Below are 18,374 nucleotides of genomic sequence, written 5' to 3' on the forward strand. Positions count from 1 at the left end.
CCTGGGAGAAGACCAGGTAGAGGGTGACCAAAGCCCTTGGGGGTTGAGTACAGGGTCATCTGACTGGGTCTGGAGTCCCCCACATGCCACATGCCACAGTGGGGGCAAGCAGGCCCGTGCCTAGGGATGGAGCCACTGGCACAGAATGCAGCTCAGTCGCCTCTTTACCTTTACGGCACATCCAGCGGAGCAGTGGTCTCCCAGGGATCCAGGCCTTCTGAAGGGGCATTTGCTGATTACTGAGGGTCAACTTAATGTTAAAGGGGAAAACAGTCCAGCAGGGGTTCCGTCCAGAGTTCTGCAGAGGTATAACCCTCACTTGGCTAGCTGGGAAGTGCTTTCTCACAAGCAAGGCAGCAAGCCCTGAGCTGAGGCCACACTGCCACCCTTACGACTCAGGCTGAGGCAGGAGGATCCAGGCTTCCCGCCAGTCACAGCAACTCAGCAGGATCCCCCCTCAAGATAAAACTAAAGGGCTGGGGTTGTGGCTCAGTGGTAGAATGGTTGTCTCACACGTGTGAGGCACAGGGTTTGATCCTCAGCACCACATAAAAATAAAAAGTAAAAAAGATATGGTGTCCATCTACAACTAGAAAAATATTAAAAAATAAAAAAACAAAGCTAAAGAGGCTAGGGGTGTGGCTCAGTGGCAGAGCACCACTGGGCTCGTCCTGTGCTGCCACGCTGGCTCCACAGAGCCCTGACCCACATGAGGGTCTCACCACAGCACCCAGAGGGACACACCTGCCTGCCCTCCAGGCACTTCTGACCTGGAGAGCACTTCCTGCTCACCACCTTACTTTTCGGTCATCCCTCATCCTAATGAGGTGGTGTGGGCTGAGACAGGAACAGGGCAGTGGGTGCGGAGGGCTGACCCAGTGTCCAGAGTGAGCCGGTCTCACCTCACTGCAGCAATCCCCCCTGCCTCGGGCCTCCTACTCAGTCATAGGGCCCTACTAGCATCTGGAGGACTATACAGTGTTCTAACCAGTGACCACACCCCAGACAGCCCGCCTTCAGGCAGCCTGCCCTCCATATACCCTGTGCTGGTGCAGGTGACCACCACATGCGCTTGCACGCCCTTTGGCTGCAGGGCTAGATGGTAGTGAAGCTGGGCGGGGTCCACATAGGGACCCTGATTCCAGGGCGCCCCCTTGCAGCCAACCCCTGCTTTCTCTAGCCAGCACAAGCCACGGCCGTCTGGCTGCACACTGTCTCTGTGCTCTTTCAATAGAGCACTTCCTTTCTTGTTATAATCTGACTCACCTTCAAGCTCTTTTCTGTGACGGGGTCAAGAACCTGAAAAGATCTGCGTGGAGACCTCCTTAAACCCCTGCCTGGTGGCACACCATCTTCTGTAACATGAGCACCCACCAGGGGTGGGCAAGTCCTGGGAACAGGCTGCAGAGGCGGCTTGGGTGCAGGCGGGTTTCTTGGTGTGCCTAGCAGTGTGGCACCTGCCAGCTCTCTCCTTGAAGGACCTGCATCTGGCTGTCCCAAGCTCCTGCCAGGACAAGACGGAGGCCACGGGAGATGTGGCTGGAAGCAATGGGGCTTCTGGGGCAGGGGCAGGTCCCCTCTCCTCTGCAGGCACAGTGCAGGGTGGGAAGGCTCCCACAATGGAATGCAGATGAAGGGATTTACAGAAAGATGACCGCCACCCTGAGAGGGCATGGGGAATGAGGCTGGTGTGCAGACCAGAGGGGAATGCCCTCTGCTGGCAAGGGGTGTGGTTCCACTCCCCACTGAGAGGTGACCATGAGGGCCAGGCTCACACTGCAAGATGACACAAACAAGAACTGGACACAGAGGGGCCTGTGTCTGCTCTAGCAGCAAGGTGCCTCCTGGCAGCACACTGAAGGCTTCAGGTCGTGACAGGAACTGGCTTCAGACCAAAGCAAAGCTCAAGCAGATTACAGGCATCAATTTATTTACTTACAACAGCATTTTAGGAAAAAGGCAAACACCCACCCTCCTGTGGTGAACCAGCCCCAGGACCCCTGCAGGCCAGTGCTACCCAGACCTCTGCACCCCAGTGCACCTCAGTGGGGCTCCGGGAGCTCCCTGAGGCTGTTCCCCAGGACACATCAGCTCTTCTCTCCACACCCAGCATGCAGGTCAATTTCCAGAGTCCCAGTGGGACCACAACCAGACAGTGCCTCGACCAACCCCATTCGGAACAACCAATGCTACCCCTTCCCCCAGCACCACCCACTGTACGGATACCAGGGCTCCACGTCCAGAACAGAACTCAGGGCTTGAACATGGGTCTTTTGGGTGGGCAACACTGGTGCCCCACACCTATGCTGGGAAAACTAGGCCCCGGCTTTCTACTTTGGCAAAAAAACCCCAAAAACAAACAAACAAAAAAACCCAAACCCTAAGAACTTTGATGGCATTAAGTAAACTTTAGGAAACAGAAAAAGCAAGACAGCAGCTGGTGCCCAGCCCTCACGGTCTCCCCGCACGTCTCTTGTGGCTCCTGCAGCAGTCCTCCAAGAGCCTGCAGTGGCCCTCAAGGCCACTGTCCCAGCTCCCTTCCACAGCCACTCTGGCATCCAAGCTGAGGAGGCAAGTGGGGCAGCGGCCAAGGGAGTGCCCGCTAATTTACAGTGAAAGACAAAACTGTGGCACCCACTGAGGAGTGGGAGGCACTGGCAAAGGCCCTAGGAAAGAGGTCATGTGGCTGGAGGAGCCTGGAGTTCTGGTGGGCGCTGTGGGAGACAGAGGCAGCTGCCCAGCAAGGATGAGAACCCCAGGTAGGCACACCTGGACCTGGACCTGGATGACTGTTCTGTCCGGGGGACTGGGCACCTCTAAGAACCGAGGGAGGCGAGGGCAGGAGGCCCCAGCAGGGCTCAGCCAGCTGTAGTAAGGCCAAGACCCCAGCCCTGAACCACAGAAGAAGGTTATCATCTGTAAATGCCCAGCAGAGTGTCAGCGGTGCTGGACACAGGTCCACAGGCACCTTCTTGTGGCAGGCTGTCTGTCAAGGGGGAGGCCTCCAGGAGCTGCCTGGCACAGGGGTGGCCCCAATCCCCACTGGCTGACAGTAGGTAGCAGGGATGCAGCCCCTGGAGCGTGAGGGCCCCACAGCACTGGGCTCACGTCCACACACATCCTTTGGCCAGTCCCATCAACTCTGCACAGTGAAGGACCGAGGGCAGCATGCCAGGCTCCAGGGTCCGCCCAGAGTCACAAAGCTACCCACACCAGTGTGCATAAACTCAACACCAGGATGCAGACCCACTGTCCGACCTAGGAGGAACAGGATCAGTTCTGAGTCCACCCTGGCCCGGCAGGCAAGAGGAGCTGGAGGCCATGGCTGCCGGTGGCAGCTCTGCAGGATCAAAAGGTGAGGGACAGTGGGGAGGAAGGACAGGAGCCTCCAGCACATCACGGAGCAGGGGAGCCAGCGCACGTAGAGGCGCAGTTAATTCCTCAAGGCAGCCAACCTGGGAAACCAACAGAGGGTCATGTGAGACAAGAAAGGCAAGGGCCAGTGGCACACTGTGTCCACATGTCAGAGCCTGCTCAGCCAGAAGCCCCCACCCCGAGCTCATGATCCTTTCCTCAGTTTCAGCTTCTGAAGGTCATCCTGAGACAGCAGGAGTAAAAACACCAGAAAACAGCCAAGTACCACCCGCTACACTTAGGAAAAGCAGATTTCCTTTCCCAGCCCAGTCCTAGGGATTGAACCCCAGGGTGCTTTACCGTTGAACTACATCTCCAGCCCTCTTGATTTTGAGAGACAGGGTCTCAAAGAGGCTGGTCTCAAATTTGTGATTCTCCTGTCTGAGCCTCCCAAGTAGCTTTGATTCCAGGTGTGTACAACTGCATTCAGCCAAGATTCCGCTTTCTGAAGTGAGCTGTGTACACACAAACCTGTGATGCCACATCAGACACCAACTGCCTTCTATGCAGGGCTGACCACAGGCAGATGAAGAGGAGACATGTTTGAGAGCCCAGATAGGAGTGTTCCTTGAGCTGAAGATCCACCACCCACACTAACATTCTGACTGCAGGGAGGAGGACAGACCCTTCTGTGCCCAGCCTCAGCCCAAACTGCCTTTAGTGCCTCCAACTTGTATCTGCCTTCACGGCTGCTCCAGGGCACCACCCTACCTCCGGGACAGCTGGTCCTCCTGGCTGCGAACAGAGCTCTCCCCCACCGCGGAGGCACCCTCAGGCAGCTGGCTGAGCTGGTCCAGCACCTCTAGGCCGTTCTCCTCAGCAATCTGCACAATGAGGCTGTCCACCTGCTCCTGAGGCGTGGTGAGTGTGGTGGCTGAGCTCATGGAGTCCTCCATCACCTGGGGGCGGAGCACATTCTGGTCAGTCGGGGAAAGGACTACAGCAGCCTTCCACAGCCCCACAGGGCCCCACCTCAGTTTTCATTCTCCACCCACATGCGCCTTCTCATGCCAATATTTTCAGGATGCTCTCTCTGCTCCCTCACTCCTTCCTGCCACTCCTTTATTTTGTTCCCCTACTGTGCACACGAGTGCTGAGGGCACTATCTACAACTCTGTGTGCTCGTCTATCACCCTCCTGGTCCTCCCTACATTCCCTCTCGGGGTCCTGGCAGGGACCACCTCAAAGGACTCTCATGAGACACAGTGGCCTGTAATCCCAGTGACTCGGGAAGCTGAGACAGGAGGATCATGAGTTCAAAGCCAGCCTCAGCAATAGTGAGGCGCTAAGCAACTCACTTTTATTTAGAAACCTTGTCTCTAAATAGAATGCAGAATAGGGATGCGATGTGGCTCAGGAGTCGAGTGCCCCCAAGTTCAATCCCCAGTACCAAAAAAAAAAAAAAAAAAAAAGACTCTCAGCAACAAGGGACTGAGCACCCTCCAGCCCTCCCACAGCACTACATACCGATGTGTGCACATCCAGATTCTGCACCTGCTGCTCAAACCTGTCCATCACGGCAGAGACCTTCTGCAGGTCCATGGTGCTCAGGGCCTTATCCAGTGCTTTGGTTACCTGTGCCATGTTCTTCGTCACCTGGGACAAGAGAGGGTTGGGGAAGGGAACAGGATTAAGGTGAGCAAGGGTTTTCCTCCAAGAACATGTCCTCTGAGCTCCGATGGGAGCCCAGGTCCTTATCAAGTGCTGTCAACTGAACGCACAAGCACATGGCCACTTACGGGACAAGGAGGACATGGTGGAGCTGCAAGCCTACACCTCTTCCAGAGGCGCCCTGCTGTGAAACTAAGGGGTCTAGTGAGAGTCCCAAGATCAGCTGGGACAAGTCTGGCCACAAGGCTCTGCGTTTGGTGCTGTCAGAGGACCCCAGCCCACTTTCCTGTGTCCAGCCAGCACTCCCCATGGCTCAGCCCTTGCTGACCCAGCTTCCCTACACTCTGGGCTGCCCCAGACCAGCCACCAGATCCTGTTCCTGCTTTAGTCAGCACAAGCAGCACCAGGACCCTAGCACTCACCCCTTTCATGGTCACTGCCATCTGCACCTTGGAGGTTACTGCATCCACACGGGATGCCATGCGGAGCCAGTTCACACCTTCATTCTTCTTGCGGATGGCATTCTCAGCATAGACTCGGGCACACTCCACATTCTTCTGCTGAAGGGCCTGATTCCAGGGGAAAAGTTTATAGGGGAAATTGGTAGTTTGTCTGCACACTGGCTAGGAGGAGCCTGGTGATACCGTCTCCAGGGCGTCGTTTGCTAACATGGAGTGGGGAGGCCCTTCAGTCCCAGGTACACTCATCAACAGCGTTTGTGAGGGCCAGGGTGTGGCTCAGTGGTGGAGCCCTTGCCTTGAATGCAAAGGCCCTGGGTCCCATCCTTAGTGCATTCCCACCCCCCATCTGTGAGCTTTGTATAACTGTGATGTCTAAGCCTCAAGCCCACTTAGGAGCATGGGTTGAGCCCAAGGGTGGATGATGCAGTAGGCCCTCCAGAGTGGTTGGCCTGCTGCAGCTCACCCCAGCCACTGCTGCACAGAAGCAGAGGAGAGAGGCAGAGGCACTGAGTCCAAAGTAGATGCCACTGCTGCAGGAATGGCATAGGTCACTGTCACATAGACTGTGGCCAGCTGCCTGGGAAGCCAAAATCAACATCCCTGAAGCCACTTCACCGAGGAGGCAAGGTTTTCTCGTTGTTTTGGTGCTGGGAGTTGAGCCCAAGGGTGCTCTACTGCTGAGCTCCATTTCTGCCTTTTACTTTCATTGTGAGATGTGATCTCCTGAAGTTGACCAGGCTGGCCTCGAATTTGCAATCCTCTTACCTCGGCTTGCCACAGAGGTGGGATTATGGGTGTGCATCAGTGCACCTGGCTTTTTTTGAATATCTTTTTTAAACAGTGCTGGGGATTGAACCAATGGCTTCCTGCATGCTAGGCAAGTGCTCTACCACTGAGCTATATCCCCAGACAAGGAAGTAATGTAAGTAAAGTTTCAATGGAAGTTCCACCAAAAGCAAGGGTCCCCAACATTCCTTTTGCCCTGCCTTCTCAGGGTTCTCCCAGGAGAGGCCCCCAGAGAGTCTCCAGCCCTACCACACCCCATGGAGGCCCACTGTACCCTTGCCCAAACCCTGATGCCCTGGACACCAGCTCTGCAGAAAAGAATGATGAGATCATACAGGGACAGGTAGAGCCCACTTCCTGTATTTAGGGCAAAGCAACTTCAGAATATCAGAGGAATAACAGGATGGACATTCAAAGAGAACCAGCAGAGGCTATGCACTCATCTTCCCATGTGCACACCCCACGGGTCAGGAAGGTAGAGTCAGGAACTGCCCCTTCTCCCAAGACTGCTGGTCTCAGATATGCAAGTGAATATGGCAGGGATCAGAAGCCACAGTGCGGTTCTAGAAGACAGCATCAGAATAGAACAGAAAAGCATGGAGAAGGCAGAACCAGAAGCTGGACACGTCGCACACCTTCTTCACTTTGGCCTGCTCCGCCTTGGAGTCCTTCTCTGCCTTCTTGGCTAGCTTCTCCAGCTGCTTCGCTGTGAACTGAGGAGAAACCAAGACATTCTGAGCTGAACGCCTGAGGTCCACCCTCCAAGTCCCGCTCCCCAATCCCTCCACCTCTGCCACCCTGGACTGGCCACAAGTTGAGAAGGCAGAAAGCCCACCATCATGGGGTTGAGACTGCAATAGCTTGAGGAAGGAGATGCCCTGACAGGTTTTCTAAAACATTTGTCTTCTCCCCAAACATCCTAATCCAAGCCCTTCCCCAGAATGTAAGGCTGACCCCAATTCCTGCTTATGTAAGGCTTCCAACTTGTTTCAGGACATCCCCAAATAGTAACACATAATTCTAGATAAAAATACTAAAGATGCCAGGTGCAATGGCGCATGCCTGTAATCCCCATGGCTCAGGAGGCTGAGGCAGGAGGTTCTGAAGTTCAAGGATAGCCTCAGCAATGTAGTAAGGCCCTAAGCCACTTAGTGTGACCCTGTCTCAATACAAAAAATAAAAAGGGCTGGGGATGTAGCTCAATGGCAAAGTACCCCTGGTACCAACCCAACTAACCCTGGTATCAACCCTGGTACCAACCCATTCAACCAATAAAACCCTCAAAACCCATGGGATGGGGATGTAGCTCAGTTGGTAGTGCTTGCCTCGCATGCCCAAAGCCCTGGGTTCAATCACCAGCACCACAGAACAACAACAACAAAACCTCTCAAAACCTGAAAATATAATTTCCACAGAATACTTGTGCAGACAGATCCCAGAAACCTGATTGTCCTGCTACCACCACTACCAGGATGCGTGTCCCCAGGACCTCTGCAGCTGCCTGGTGCCAAAACCAGTCCTAGCCACTGCCACCACTGCTAGGGGCCTGGCTTACTGGTCTTCCAGGCAACTGATGACTCCATTCCTGCCCAACCTCAGCCCAGTGAGAAACAAGATACCGTTAACCTTGATGATGAAGTGTGGGTCCTTTAAAGGAAAAGTGAGGAACGAGCCTGGGGTTATCAGAAAGCTGAAAACACCACCCCAACACAAGGGGCACCATCCAGTTCTCTGATAGTGACTTTCAAGCATTTCAGGCCACAGCTTAATTGCTTAGCAGGACCATCAAGGCATAACCATAACACCAAGCTTGTTTCTTGAGAGATAATACACTCAGTCTTTCATGGATGAGCTAGAGTGATCTACTGCCAGAAAAGAGGAATCAATTAATATTGCACAGAGCCAGCTCAACAACTTGTCTTTGGTCAGCAGTCTGAGCAGTTGTCCCAACTCTGTTTCTAGGATTCTGAGTGTGACTTGTACCATCTGTCCCCATTTGCTCATCGCCAGGACAGGGCTGGGGCAAATGGTCATTTAATACATACCTTCAACTGGAACAGGGTATCTGCAAAGAAAGAGAACAAGGTTTGAGGACTGCATGTTCATGAAACATGACAAGCAGCAAGTCCAACAAACAGATGGGCTCACTGAGACCCCTGCAGACACTAGGAGCTTGCACAGAACCCAGACCTGACAGCACTGGCCAGGGCCTGAGCACGAGTCAGAAGATACACCGGTGGCCAGCTCAGCCCCTTGCTAGCCACAGGGCTGTAATCAACACAGACCCTCCCTTAGCCAGTGTCCTTTTTGAGCATGTGGGGTGGGTATGAGGACAGATCATGGAACGCAGGCAGCTCCTGGCCGTGGTGAAAACTTGAGATGGTGGTTTACAATTAATGCAACTTCACAAAAGACCCTTGGGATTCTTTCCCAACCTAATAATGTTCAGTACTTAACAGTCCATTTTGTATGTACTCAATCGTCCCAAAGGTAAATGGATCAAAATAGCCAAGTGATAACTGACTCCATGGCAGCTGCCATTTCTAAGCCATTGCTTCAGGTTACCTTGTTACCAGGTTACCTTGCCTGCCCACCCTGCAGACGGAGTGTCTTGAACAAATCCATTGTTGCCCTAATTCACTGCCTGTTCACTACAACTCAAGGGCCAGGCAGATTCTGATTGATATAAATTTATTAAATTTCTAAATCCGGAGAGTTCAACCCCAGCACAGAAAGAGGGTTCTAGAGGGTTTACCTTAACTCAGAAGGAGAAACCTGAGTACTGGTTCCAAAAGGGTTTGCTCCTCCAGCCCAGAATGTGTGTCCCAAAGGATTCATTCTCTCCTGGCCCAGCATGAAAGTCCTGAGTGCTGGCTTCTGAAGGGTTCATCACCCCCCAGCTTTGAATGAAGATCCCAAGAACTGACTCCTGAAAGGTCACCCCCCTCAGCCCTGAATAAGGGTACATTCCACAGATGCAATCAAGGATCCCCTTTGAGTTCTGGGCACCTAGCAATCTATCTTTTCTCAGTACAGGGTCTGGTCAAATGTGTGTGTGTGTGTGTATATATATATATTTTAGTACTGGGATTGAACCCAGGGGTGCTTAACCATTCAGCCACATCTCCAGTCCCATTTTAAATTTTATTGAGACAGGGTCTCGATGAATTGCTAAGTGCCTCGCTAATCTGTTGATCTGGCTTTGAATTCTTGACCCTCCTGCTTCAGGCTCCTGAGTAGTTGGGATTACAGGCATGTGCCACTGCGCCTGGACAGGGCCTGGTCAAGGCCAAAGCTGGCTTTGACTCTGGAAAACAAAGCTACCCTGATACATGGGCAAGCAAATCAGTGCCATGATGCCCAGTCCATCCCACTTGGCAAAATCTCCTCCCTTCCAGCCTCAGGGTCCTTATCCAGACTGCATGAAAAGACCATGCAGAACAAACAGCTGGAGAAACTGGCTTAAGAAGGTTTCCTCCCCTTCAACAGATGAATGGATAAAGAAAATGTGGTACATATACACAATGGAAAATGAAAGAATGGCACTTACAGATAAATGGATGGAACTGGAGAATGTAATACTAAGTAAAATAAATCAATCACCCAAAAAACAAAAGCCAAATGTTTTCTCTGATAAGCAGATGCTGATCCATAATGGGGCAAGAGGATAGGGAAGAATGAAGGAATTTTGATTTCTGTAGAGAAGAGTGAGGGGAGAGGTGGTACTGTGGGGATGGGAAGGATGGTAGAATGAGACAGACTTTATTACTCTAAATAAATGTATGTTTACACTACTGAAGTGACTCTGCACCATGTACAGAGGAATGAGAAGCTGTTCTCCATTTGTGTACAATGTGTCAAAATGCATTCTACTGTAAAATAAATTAATTCATAATTTTTCAACAACAACAACAAAACATGTTTCCTCAAAAGAACCAGGAGAGCTTTTTCTTCAGGAGGGGGGCAGTTAGGTTAGGTGTTACCTCTCATCACTCCACGGTGGTGTATAAAGAATTCCAACACATTTTCTTCATGACAATGACATAGTTATATACTTTCTACCCAAGCATTTTGAAAAAAAAAAGTTTTAAAGTTTTAAATCTATCACACTACCCCATAAATGTTTCTGCAAATGGAGGCAGCTTAATTTTGCCATTGATTCTTCTTGTTCTTTGGAATCCCTGGGCCCAGAGCACTCCAAAGTGAAGGCGGGCCAGGGAGTCAGACTGCCGGGGTCGGTGGTTCCCTTCCAACCTGTTTCCCCCCCTGCAGAATGGGGGGTATGGCTCCAGTTTCAAAACAGCTGCTGTTGAGGTCTGGGGCTTACCCTGTGCCCGGCCCTCAGAGCTCTCTTCCTGTTTCTCGGAGTGGGGTTCTGGGGTCATGGAGCGCCACTGCACCTTTCCTGGTACCCTCTGGCCAGGCATCCCAGGGCCCCAAAGGCAAAAGTTATGCCAAGTGTAGAGGAAAGGGGGCCTGGACTCCCCTGCGGATGCGAGGTCAAGACTTGGGAGGGGGGTGGTGTCTCCTGGTCAGGATGTGACCAGGGGTCGGGGCCCAGGAGACCGTCTCCTGGTCGGGATGCGGGGTCGGGCCGGGGGCGGCGTCGGTCGGGATGCGGGGTCGGGTCCCAGGAGACGGTCTCCTGGTCGGGATGCGGGGTCGGGCCGGGGGCAGTGTCGGTGGGGATGTGGGGTCGGGGCCCAGGAGACGGTCTCCTGGTGGGGATGCGGGGTCGGGGCCCCGGGGCAGTGTCGGTGGGGATGTGGGGTCGGGGCCCAGGAGACGGTCTCCTGGTCGGGATGCGGGGTCGGGCCGGGGGCGGCGTCGGTCGGGATGCGGGGTCGGGTCCCAGGAGACGGTCTCCTGGTCGGGATGCGGGGTCGGGGCCCCGGGGCAGTGTCGGTGGGGATGTGGGGTCGGGGCCCAGGAGACGGTCTCCTGGTGGGGATGCGGGGTCGGGGCCCCGGGGCAGTGTCGGTGGGGATGTGGGGTCGGGGCCCAGGAGACGGTCTCCTGGTCGGGATGCGGGGTCGGGCCGGGGGCAGTGTCGGTGGGGATGCGGGGTCGGGGCCCAGGAGACGGTCTCTCGGGTTGGGATGCGGGGTCGGGCCGGGGGCGGCGTCGGTCGGGATGCGGGGTCGGGTCCCAGGAGACGGTCTCTCGGGTTGGGATGTGAGGTCGGGTCTCCCGGGCCCAGAGTCGGGTGGGAGCCCGGGGAACAAACCCCAGGTCGGGGATCCGGGGTCCGCCGCCGCCCCTTACCGTCCATGGCCAGTCCGACAGCGGTAGCCCTGGGCCGGGCGCAGGCGACTCAACCCCACCTCTCTGCTACGCCGGGCGGGGACTTCCGGGTCGCGGCGCTTCCGGGCGTCAGGCGCTCTCGCGAGAGGACGAGATCGCGCGAGGCGCGCGGTGGCCGTGGTGACCGGCGACGCCGCGGCTGGCGGAGGGGCTTTGTGAGACACTCTGGGCGCGCAGCCGCGGAGGCGCGGGGACCCCGGCCCGCGCCGGCGGGGCGGCGGGCTCACCTATGGGACTTTCGAAAAGCAAGCCCAAACCCAGGAAAGGTAAAGGGCGCCCGCCGCGGCTCGGCCGCCCGGAGCCCGCGCCCCGAGCCGGGCGCGGGCTGACGTGGTGCGTGTGTTTCAGGGGAGGAGCAAGGGAAGGGCTCCTCCTACTCGAGCTCGAGGTCTAAGGATGCGCTGTCGGAGAAGCACTCCCTGGAGGCCGAGAAGCTCGCGGACAGCCACTTCCTGAGGCAGGGGTCGGCCAAGCACGGGGGGCCTTCTGCTTCGTCGGAAGGTAGGAGGCCCCCGTTCGCCGCGGGACCCTGGCCGTGGGGGCGGGTTCGCTCCAGGGCCTCCGCGGGGAGTGATATCCAGTTCTTCACGGACAGGTGGGTCCCTCAGCGTTCAGGTAGGTAGCAGTCCAGAGGACGTGGGGAGAAGCCACCAGGTGTCATCTGGCTCCACTGTGAGAGTCTGGAATGGAACCTGGGCACTGCCCGGCGGAGTGCAGCTGTCAGGAGCCAGCCACTGAGACAAAGGAGCCAAGCGGTTAGCAAATGTGTCCCCTTCTCGCAGCTTAATGTGGAGTGGAGGGACCGAGGCCACAACTGCTGGAAGAAGCCTGAATACAGTCTTCCCTCCACTTGGTCCTGCGGACTGTGGAGGGGGACTGGTAGATATTTAAAACAAGGGAAGTGTGATGGGACTTTGCCTTGGAAAAGTCTGTCTGGCTCCAGCACGGAGGCTAGTTGAGGGAAGCACAGAGCCAAGGGAGATCTGTCCTGGGTCCATTGGTGTAATCTGCTGGGAACCAGTGAGGCTGTGTGTGGCACCAGGGATTCCAGAAGGACCCAGGAGTTGGAAACAACAGAACCTGCTATCTGATGAGATGGGGTTCATGGGTCAGATGAGAAAGTATAAGAAACGGCACACTGGCTGGGCAGGATGTAGGTCATCAAGGCCACAAGCAGGAGGCAGGGTGAAGTTCAGGCACTGGGCTTGGGATACAGGCTGGACGTGAAATTCAGGAACTCCTCACTTGAAGGTAGGAGGCTGAGAAGGGCCAGAGTCCTAGGGTTGCCCTTGTCTCTCAGGGTGCCTTTAGCCACAATTACAAAAAAGCTACCAAATTCAACTGAGGTCATCGTCTCACAAATGATGGAAGAGTCAGATATCACCCTTCTACTGAGCATTCAGAATGGTCTGCTCATCAGCTCACCATTGACTAAGTCCTGCCAAGGACCTGGCATGTTATACTCTGCTGCCCTCATATCAAGGATGTCTTTTGCCATAGTCCCCAGATAGCCAGAAGGCCCCTGGTTTTCCTCACTGTCTATTAGCAAGGAGACCTTTCCCTTCAGCTGCTCTGCCTGTCTAGGATGGGCTCGCTTTGCAAATTCACTAGAGGCTGGAGGAGCCATGAGGCACTGGAGTGGGCAAGACCCCTGCCAGCAAGGAACTGCCTGCTGGAAAGGCACCAGGCAACAGCTGTCTCACAGCACCTTTTTGGAGGCAGGGACATGAAGAGAAAACAGCAGGTCAAGGAGCAAGAGTGAAGATGAATTTCAAGACAGGGGAGAGTGTGGTTCCTCCACATGGTAGAACGGGCTCTATAGTAACAAGGAAGCACTGATGTGCTGCCCTGTGGAACAACCCCAGAACATGATGCCACATAAGGAAACCAAGTGCACAGAGCACTACAGCTTGATGCTCTATATCCGAATGTCCAAAAGCCAGTACATAGAGAGGCGTTCAGTGACCTTCTGGTGCCAAGTGCAGGAGTGGGAATTGGCCACACTCAGCACAAGAGGACTTCTTGGGATGATGGACACATTCTTACAACTGAATTGGGCCAGTGCACCAATCTCTCCCTCTGGAGATGGCTTGTAGTTTCCCTGGGTTGTGTTTTCCTTGCTTAGTCCAAAGGCAGCTCTTGTGCGCCATTCTCTCTCTCTCTCTCTCTCTCTCTCTCTCTCTCTCTCTCTCTCTCTCTCTCTCTCTAATATTTTTAGTTGTTTATGGAACTTTATTTACTTATGGTGCTGAGAATTGAACCCAGTGCCTCACACATACTAGGCAAGTACTTTACTACTGAGCCACAGCCCCAGTTCCCGGCAGCTCTCTTTTGAGATTGCCATTCCCCACCCTGTTCTCCCTTGAATGTGTATCTACTTTCCTAAATAGACCTCTGTCTATGCCTTAAAAAAAAAAAAAATGGGGGCTGGGGATATAGCTCAGTTGAGAGTGCTTGCCTAGCATGCACAAAGCCATGAGTTCAATCCCCAGCACCACCAAAAAGAAAAAGAAAAAGGAATTAGGCTAGGCATGGTGGTGCCTGTAATCTCAGCTACTCAGAAGGCTGAGTCAGGAAGATGGCAAGGTTTACACTAGCCTCAGCAACTGGACAAGACCTGTCTCAAATTACAAAGGGCTGGGGGTGTAGCTCAGTGGTAGAGCACCCCTGGGTTCAATCTCCAGTACCAAAAGAAAAAACTGAATTTGGCTGGGCATGGTGGTGTACATGTGAGTTCCCAGCTACTCGGGAGGATTGCTTGAGCCTAGGAGTTTAAGGCCAACCTGGGCAACTTAATGAGATACTGTCTTAAAATAGAACAAAAGGGTCTAGGGATATCGGTCACTAGTAGAGCACCCAAGTTCAATCCCCAGTACTATACACACACACACAAAAGGAAAAAAACAAAAAGGACTGATGATGTGGCTCAGTTGTAGAGCACCCCTGGGTTAAATCCTAGCATGTAAGAGGCCATGATCTCCATCCTGGCACCAGAAAACAACAACAACCCAGTCTCAAAAGGTCACACGCTGTATGATTGATTCCATTTGTGTAATATTCACCAAATGACAGAAATTATAGGGATGGTGAACAGACTAGTGGTGGGGATCTCTGGTGGGAAACAGTCCTGTGTCCCGATGACGGTGGGGTCACGTGACTACATGGCATGTATCTATATACCTTGGATCAATGCCAGTGTTTATATTAACTCAGATATAAAAGGTGTTATCATTGGGGGAAACTGGGTGAAGAGTATACAGTAACTTTCTGTTCTACTTTTGCAACTTTCTATGAATGTATAAATATTATAAAAATAAAAACTTTAAAAATATGTCAAAAGTTGTTATTAAAAATGGAGTTCCAGAATTTTTTGCCTTTTTCTCCAAATCAGACTAAATAAATGGCAAGTATGGATGACTTCAGGGTCTTTTTTTTAATGTCTTCCAGTTTTGGCCACTATTATGACAAGAACATGTGAGACTGCAGCAATAAATTCCAAATATTTGTTGTAATTTGAAAAGAAAGAGATGCTAAACATCTCTAAATCCTGATTCATCTTGTGACATAGACTTACTGGACAGAAGCAAAGGTCCAATGTTGCAGTCAACCCTTTGATGTGGTAAAGAAGCATAAACAAGATATCAAGGGGTTGATTTCATATCTGGAAAAAAAATATGTAGTTCCAGTACAAAGAGAGCAAGCAGATCAATGAAATGGAAAACATGAAAAGCTGTGTGAGTGTGTGTGTTTGATGAGAGTACAATAAAACTGGCACCAAAAATAGGTGGGAATTACATTAGCCAAATATATCATTATATTGTGTCCAAGTATGAATACATAAAAATGAAACTCACTATTATGTATGATTATAACACACCAATAAAAGTATGCAAAAAAACTAAATAATTGTATTGCTTGGTATCAAGGGAAAAAAAACAAGCGGAAAATGGAAGAACTGTATAATAAATGATGCTAGGAAAAATGTCTAACACTGTAAGGAAAACATAAGTTAGACTGTAGCCTTTTGCTATATGCAGATAGTTTCCAGATGGTCAAGAGTGATTAGAATAAAATGATGTAAATATTAATCTGATTTTTCTAAACCTCAAAGAAGGATGTCAGAAAGAAATATTCAAGGTGCTAGGGGCAGTGGCTTTGCCTTGTAATCCCAGCGACTGGGAAGACTGAGGCAGAATGATCACAAGTTTGATTCCTGCTTGGGCAACTTAGTGAGATCATCAGCAATTTAGTGAGATTTCATATCAAAACAATAAATAAGGGCTGGGGATGTGGCTCAAGCGGTATCGCGCTTGCCTGGTATGCGTGCGGCCCGGGTTCGATCCTCAGCACCACATACCAACAAAGATGTTGTGTCCGCCGAGAACTGAAAAATAAATATTAAAAATTCTCTCTCTCTCTCTCTCTCTCTCTCTCTCTCCTCTCTCACTCTCTCTTTAAAAAAAAAAAAACAAATAAATGGGTTGGGGATGTAGCTCAGTGGTAAAGAACCCCTGGGTTCAACCCCTGATACCAAAAGAAAAGAAGAAAAAGAAATATTGAAGGTCTGCCAGGGATGGTTGAGCAGGCCTGTAATCCCAGCTCCTTGGGAAGCTCAACAGAAAGATTGTGAGTTCAAGCCAGACTTGGCGACTTAACAAGGCCAGGTCTCCAAAACAGGCTAGGATGTGAGTGCAAGAGAATGATACACCTGTACATCTGCAGAATGGCTTTCTATAGCAGACCAGTGCGAGAGACCTGCCTGGCATGCATGAGGTCTTGGGTTCAATTTCCAGTGCTACAAAATAAATAATAAAAGCCATGTTGATATCACTAACCACTCATTCTCCCCTGTAACTGGGCTCATGCAGCATTAAGGGAATTGAGGGAGCAAAGCAAGCCCCAAAAGAGCATGATCAGCATTTGACTGTATTGTCTGTGCACCTCATTGGGCTTCCACATGCCCCAGCCTGGGAGCCTGGAGCCAGTAGTGGAGGGAGAAGGCTGGGAGCTCCTTAGCTTTCATACCTTGTAACAAGACAAACTCAGTCACCTTTAGGAGCATGCAAACTGCAGTGCCTGAAACAGCCTTTTCTAGCAATTCTGATGGGTAAAGATCTGTACAGAAGTTTTTCCAGAGTTATAACCCTCTGGATGCTGAGCATCTGGGGCAGAACTGCTTTTATATCCTCTCCTTCCTGTGCTGTTGCCCTGAAGCCACCCTACAGCTGTTTCCCCAGGGCACAGGAAATCTAGAAAGTCTCCTGTTTCTCCCTTGAAGGAAAGGACCCTTGTGGCTGAATTGTGAATCCATGTGAGCTTTGGAACTTCCGTGCACAGTCTCTCCTGCTAACCCCAAGCCCAATTCCTTTATTCTGGCCCCAGACAGGCCTTGTCTGCATTGTGGAAGTTCCCCACATAGCCACTAAATGCCTGGATGTTTTCTTCCCTCTAGAGAAACCTGATGTAAAGCAAAAGTCGAACAAGAAGAAATTTGTCATTCCGCAGATCATCATCACTCGGGCCTCAAATGAGACTCTAATCAGCTACTGTTCCACTGGAAATGAAGAGCAGAGAACCATTCGGGAACAGGCTGATTGGGGTCCCTACCACCGACACAGGAACCCCAGTACAGTAGCTGCTTATGATCTGCACACTAAAGAATAAACAAGCGCCCCTGAATTGTCATGACTCACTGTGCTGAGTTTCAGCCACACAGGCAGAAGGGCCATCCTGCCCCTTTGGAGCCAAGGTGCCCTCAGTCCACTAGGTTCTGCCTCAGTGACCACCTTGGTCTTACCTTCCCTAGGGCCGCTGGCAGCTTATGGAGTGACAGTGACAGGTTCAGAGAGTGAAATTTGTGGTGCTAAATGAATAAACTAGCATTTCCGTGTTGGAAGTGGCTGGCTGTGATGAATGATGGACAGCAGGCGGCACCTCGGGCTCTGACTTAGGTGGGCAGTTAGGATCCTTTCCATTCACTTCTGAGGAGTAAGTACTTAGAAGTTACAGTGAGTGGCCTGTCCCCCAAATTGGAGAAAAGGCCAGAAGCTGAGTATAAACTTTTAAGTGGTAATGTTGTAGAACAGAGAGGTTCAGAGCCGCCTCGGGATGCCGGCCTCTGTGCTGCCCAAGGCCAGAATAGTGCAGGAAGTGCCCTGGGATGGGTGGGCAGGGCACATGGACCTTGGAAGTGACCTTGTTAATGCTGTCCTGTCTTCCTGGCCCCTGGTAATGAAGGGCCACTTTGGGATGCAGTTATGATGTCACTGAGAACTCAACTGAGTCCACTCTCAGCACCGTCTTCAGGTCAGGTTGTGGCCTGAGTGCCCTGGCCTGTCTGATCTTATGTATGTAGTAACAATGTGTTAGTTTTGTTAGTTTCTAGATTGGCTGGCCTCAGAGGGCAAACCAGAAATAGGGGACAGTGGCATGGCCACAGTCTTCTCAGGTATTGAGGTGCCTATCACACATATGGACATATTGTTCTTTTTTTTTTTTTTTTCTATTTTGAATTAGGGTCTCACTAATTTACTGAGGCTGGTCTCAAACTTTAAATTATCTTGCCTCAGCCTCCTGAGTTGCTGGAATTCTGTAATTCCAGCATGAGCCACCAAGCCTGGCTCCAACAGCTTCAAACATATACATACACACGTACATGTAAATCCATCTAGTATAAACACAAGTCCTCTCTAGTACATATATACATACTACATACAAACACAGAACCCTCTAGGGCTGGGCTAGAGATTGGCAAGGCAGACGCCCTGGGCTTGCCCGCATTCACGGCGGAGCTCTGCT

The 18,374-nt window shown here is 52.0% G+C and overlaps 2 protein-coding genes across 2 annotated transcripts; one reads left to right on the top strand and one right to left on the bottom strand.

The window, feature by feature from the left end:
• Positions 1–1,913: 1,913 nt before the first annotated feature.
• Positions 1,914–11,678, bottom strand: Chmp1a (charged multivesicular body protein 1A). Its single transcript, XM_005335413.5, has 7 exons — positions 11,538–11,678; positions 8,318–8,337; positions 6,908–6,985; positions 5,448–5,594; positions 4,882–5,010; positions 4,126–4,313; positions 1,914–3,455 (listed from the first exon to the last, which is right to left on the bottom strand). Exons 1-7 carry the CDS (start codon positions 11,542–11,544, stop codon positions 3,434–3,436), a joined length of 591 nt encoding a protein of 196 aa, XP_005335470.1. The 5' UTR covers positions 11,545–11,678; the 3' UTR covers positions 1,914–3,433.
• Spata33 (spermatogenesis associated 33) lies at positions 11,679–17,255 on the top strand. The gene is made up of 3 exons (XM_005335412.5): positions 11,679–11,842; positions 11,925–12,077; positions 17,029–17,255. The coding sequence occupies exons 1-3, from the start codon at positions 11,806–11,808 to the stop codon at positions 17,238–17,240; spliced, it is 402 nt and encodes a 133-aa protein (XP_005335469.2). The 5' UTR covers positions 11,679–11,805; the 3' UTR covers positions 17,241–17,255.
• Positions 17,256–18,374: the final 1,119 nt, after the last annotated feature.

This window comes from Ictidomys tridecemlineatus, chromosome 15 (assembly GCF_052094955.1).
Source record: "Ictidomys tridecemlineatus isolate mIctTri1 chromosome 15, mIctTri1.hap1, whole genome shotgun sequence".
Classification (NCBI taxonomy): domain Eukaryota; kingdom Metazoa; phylum Chordata; class Mammalia; order Rodentia; family Sciuridae; genus Ictidomys; species Ictidomys tridecemlineatus.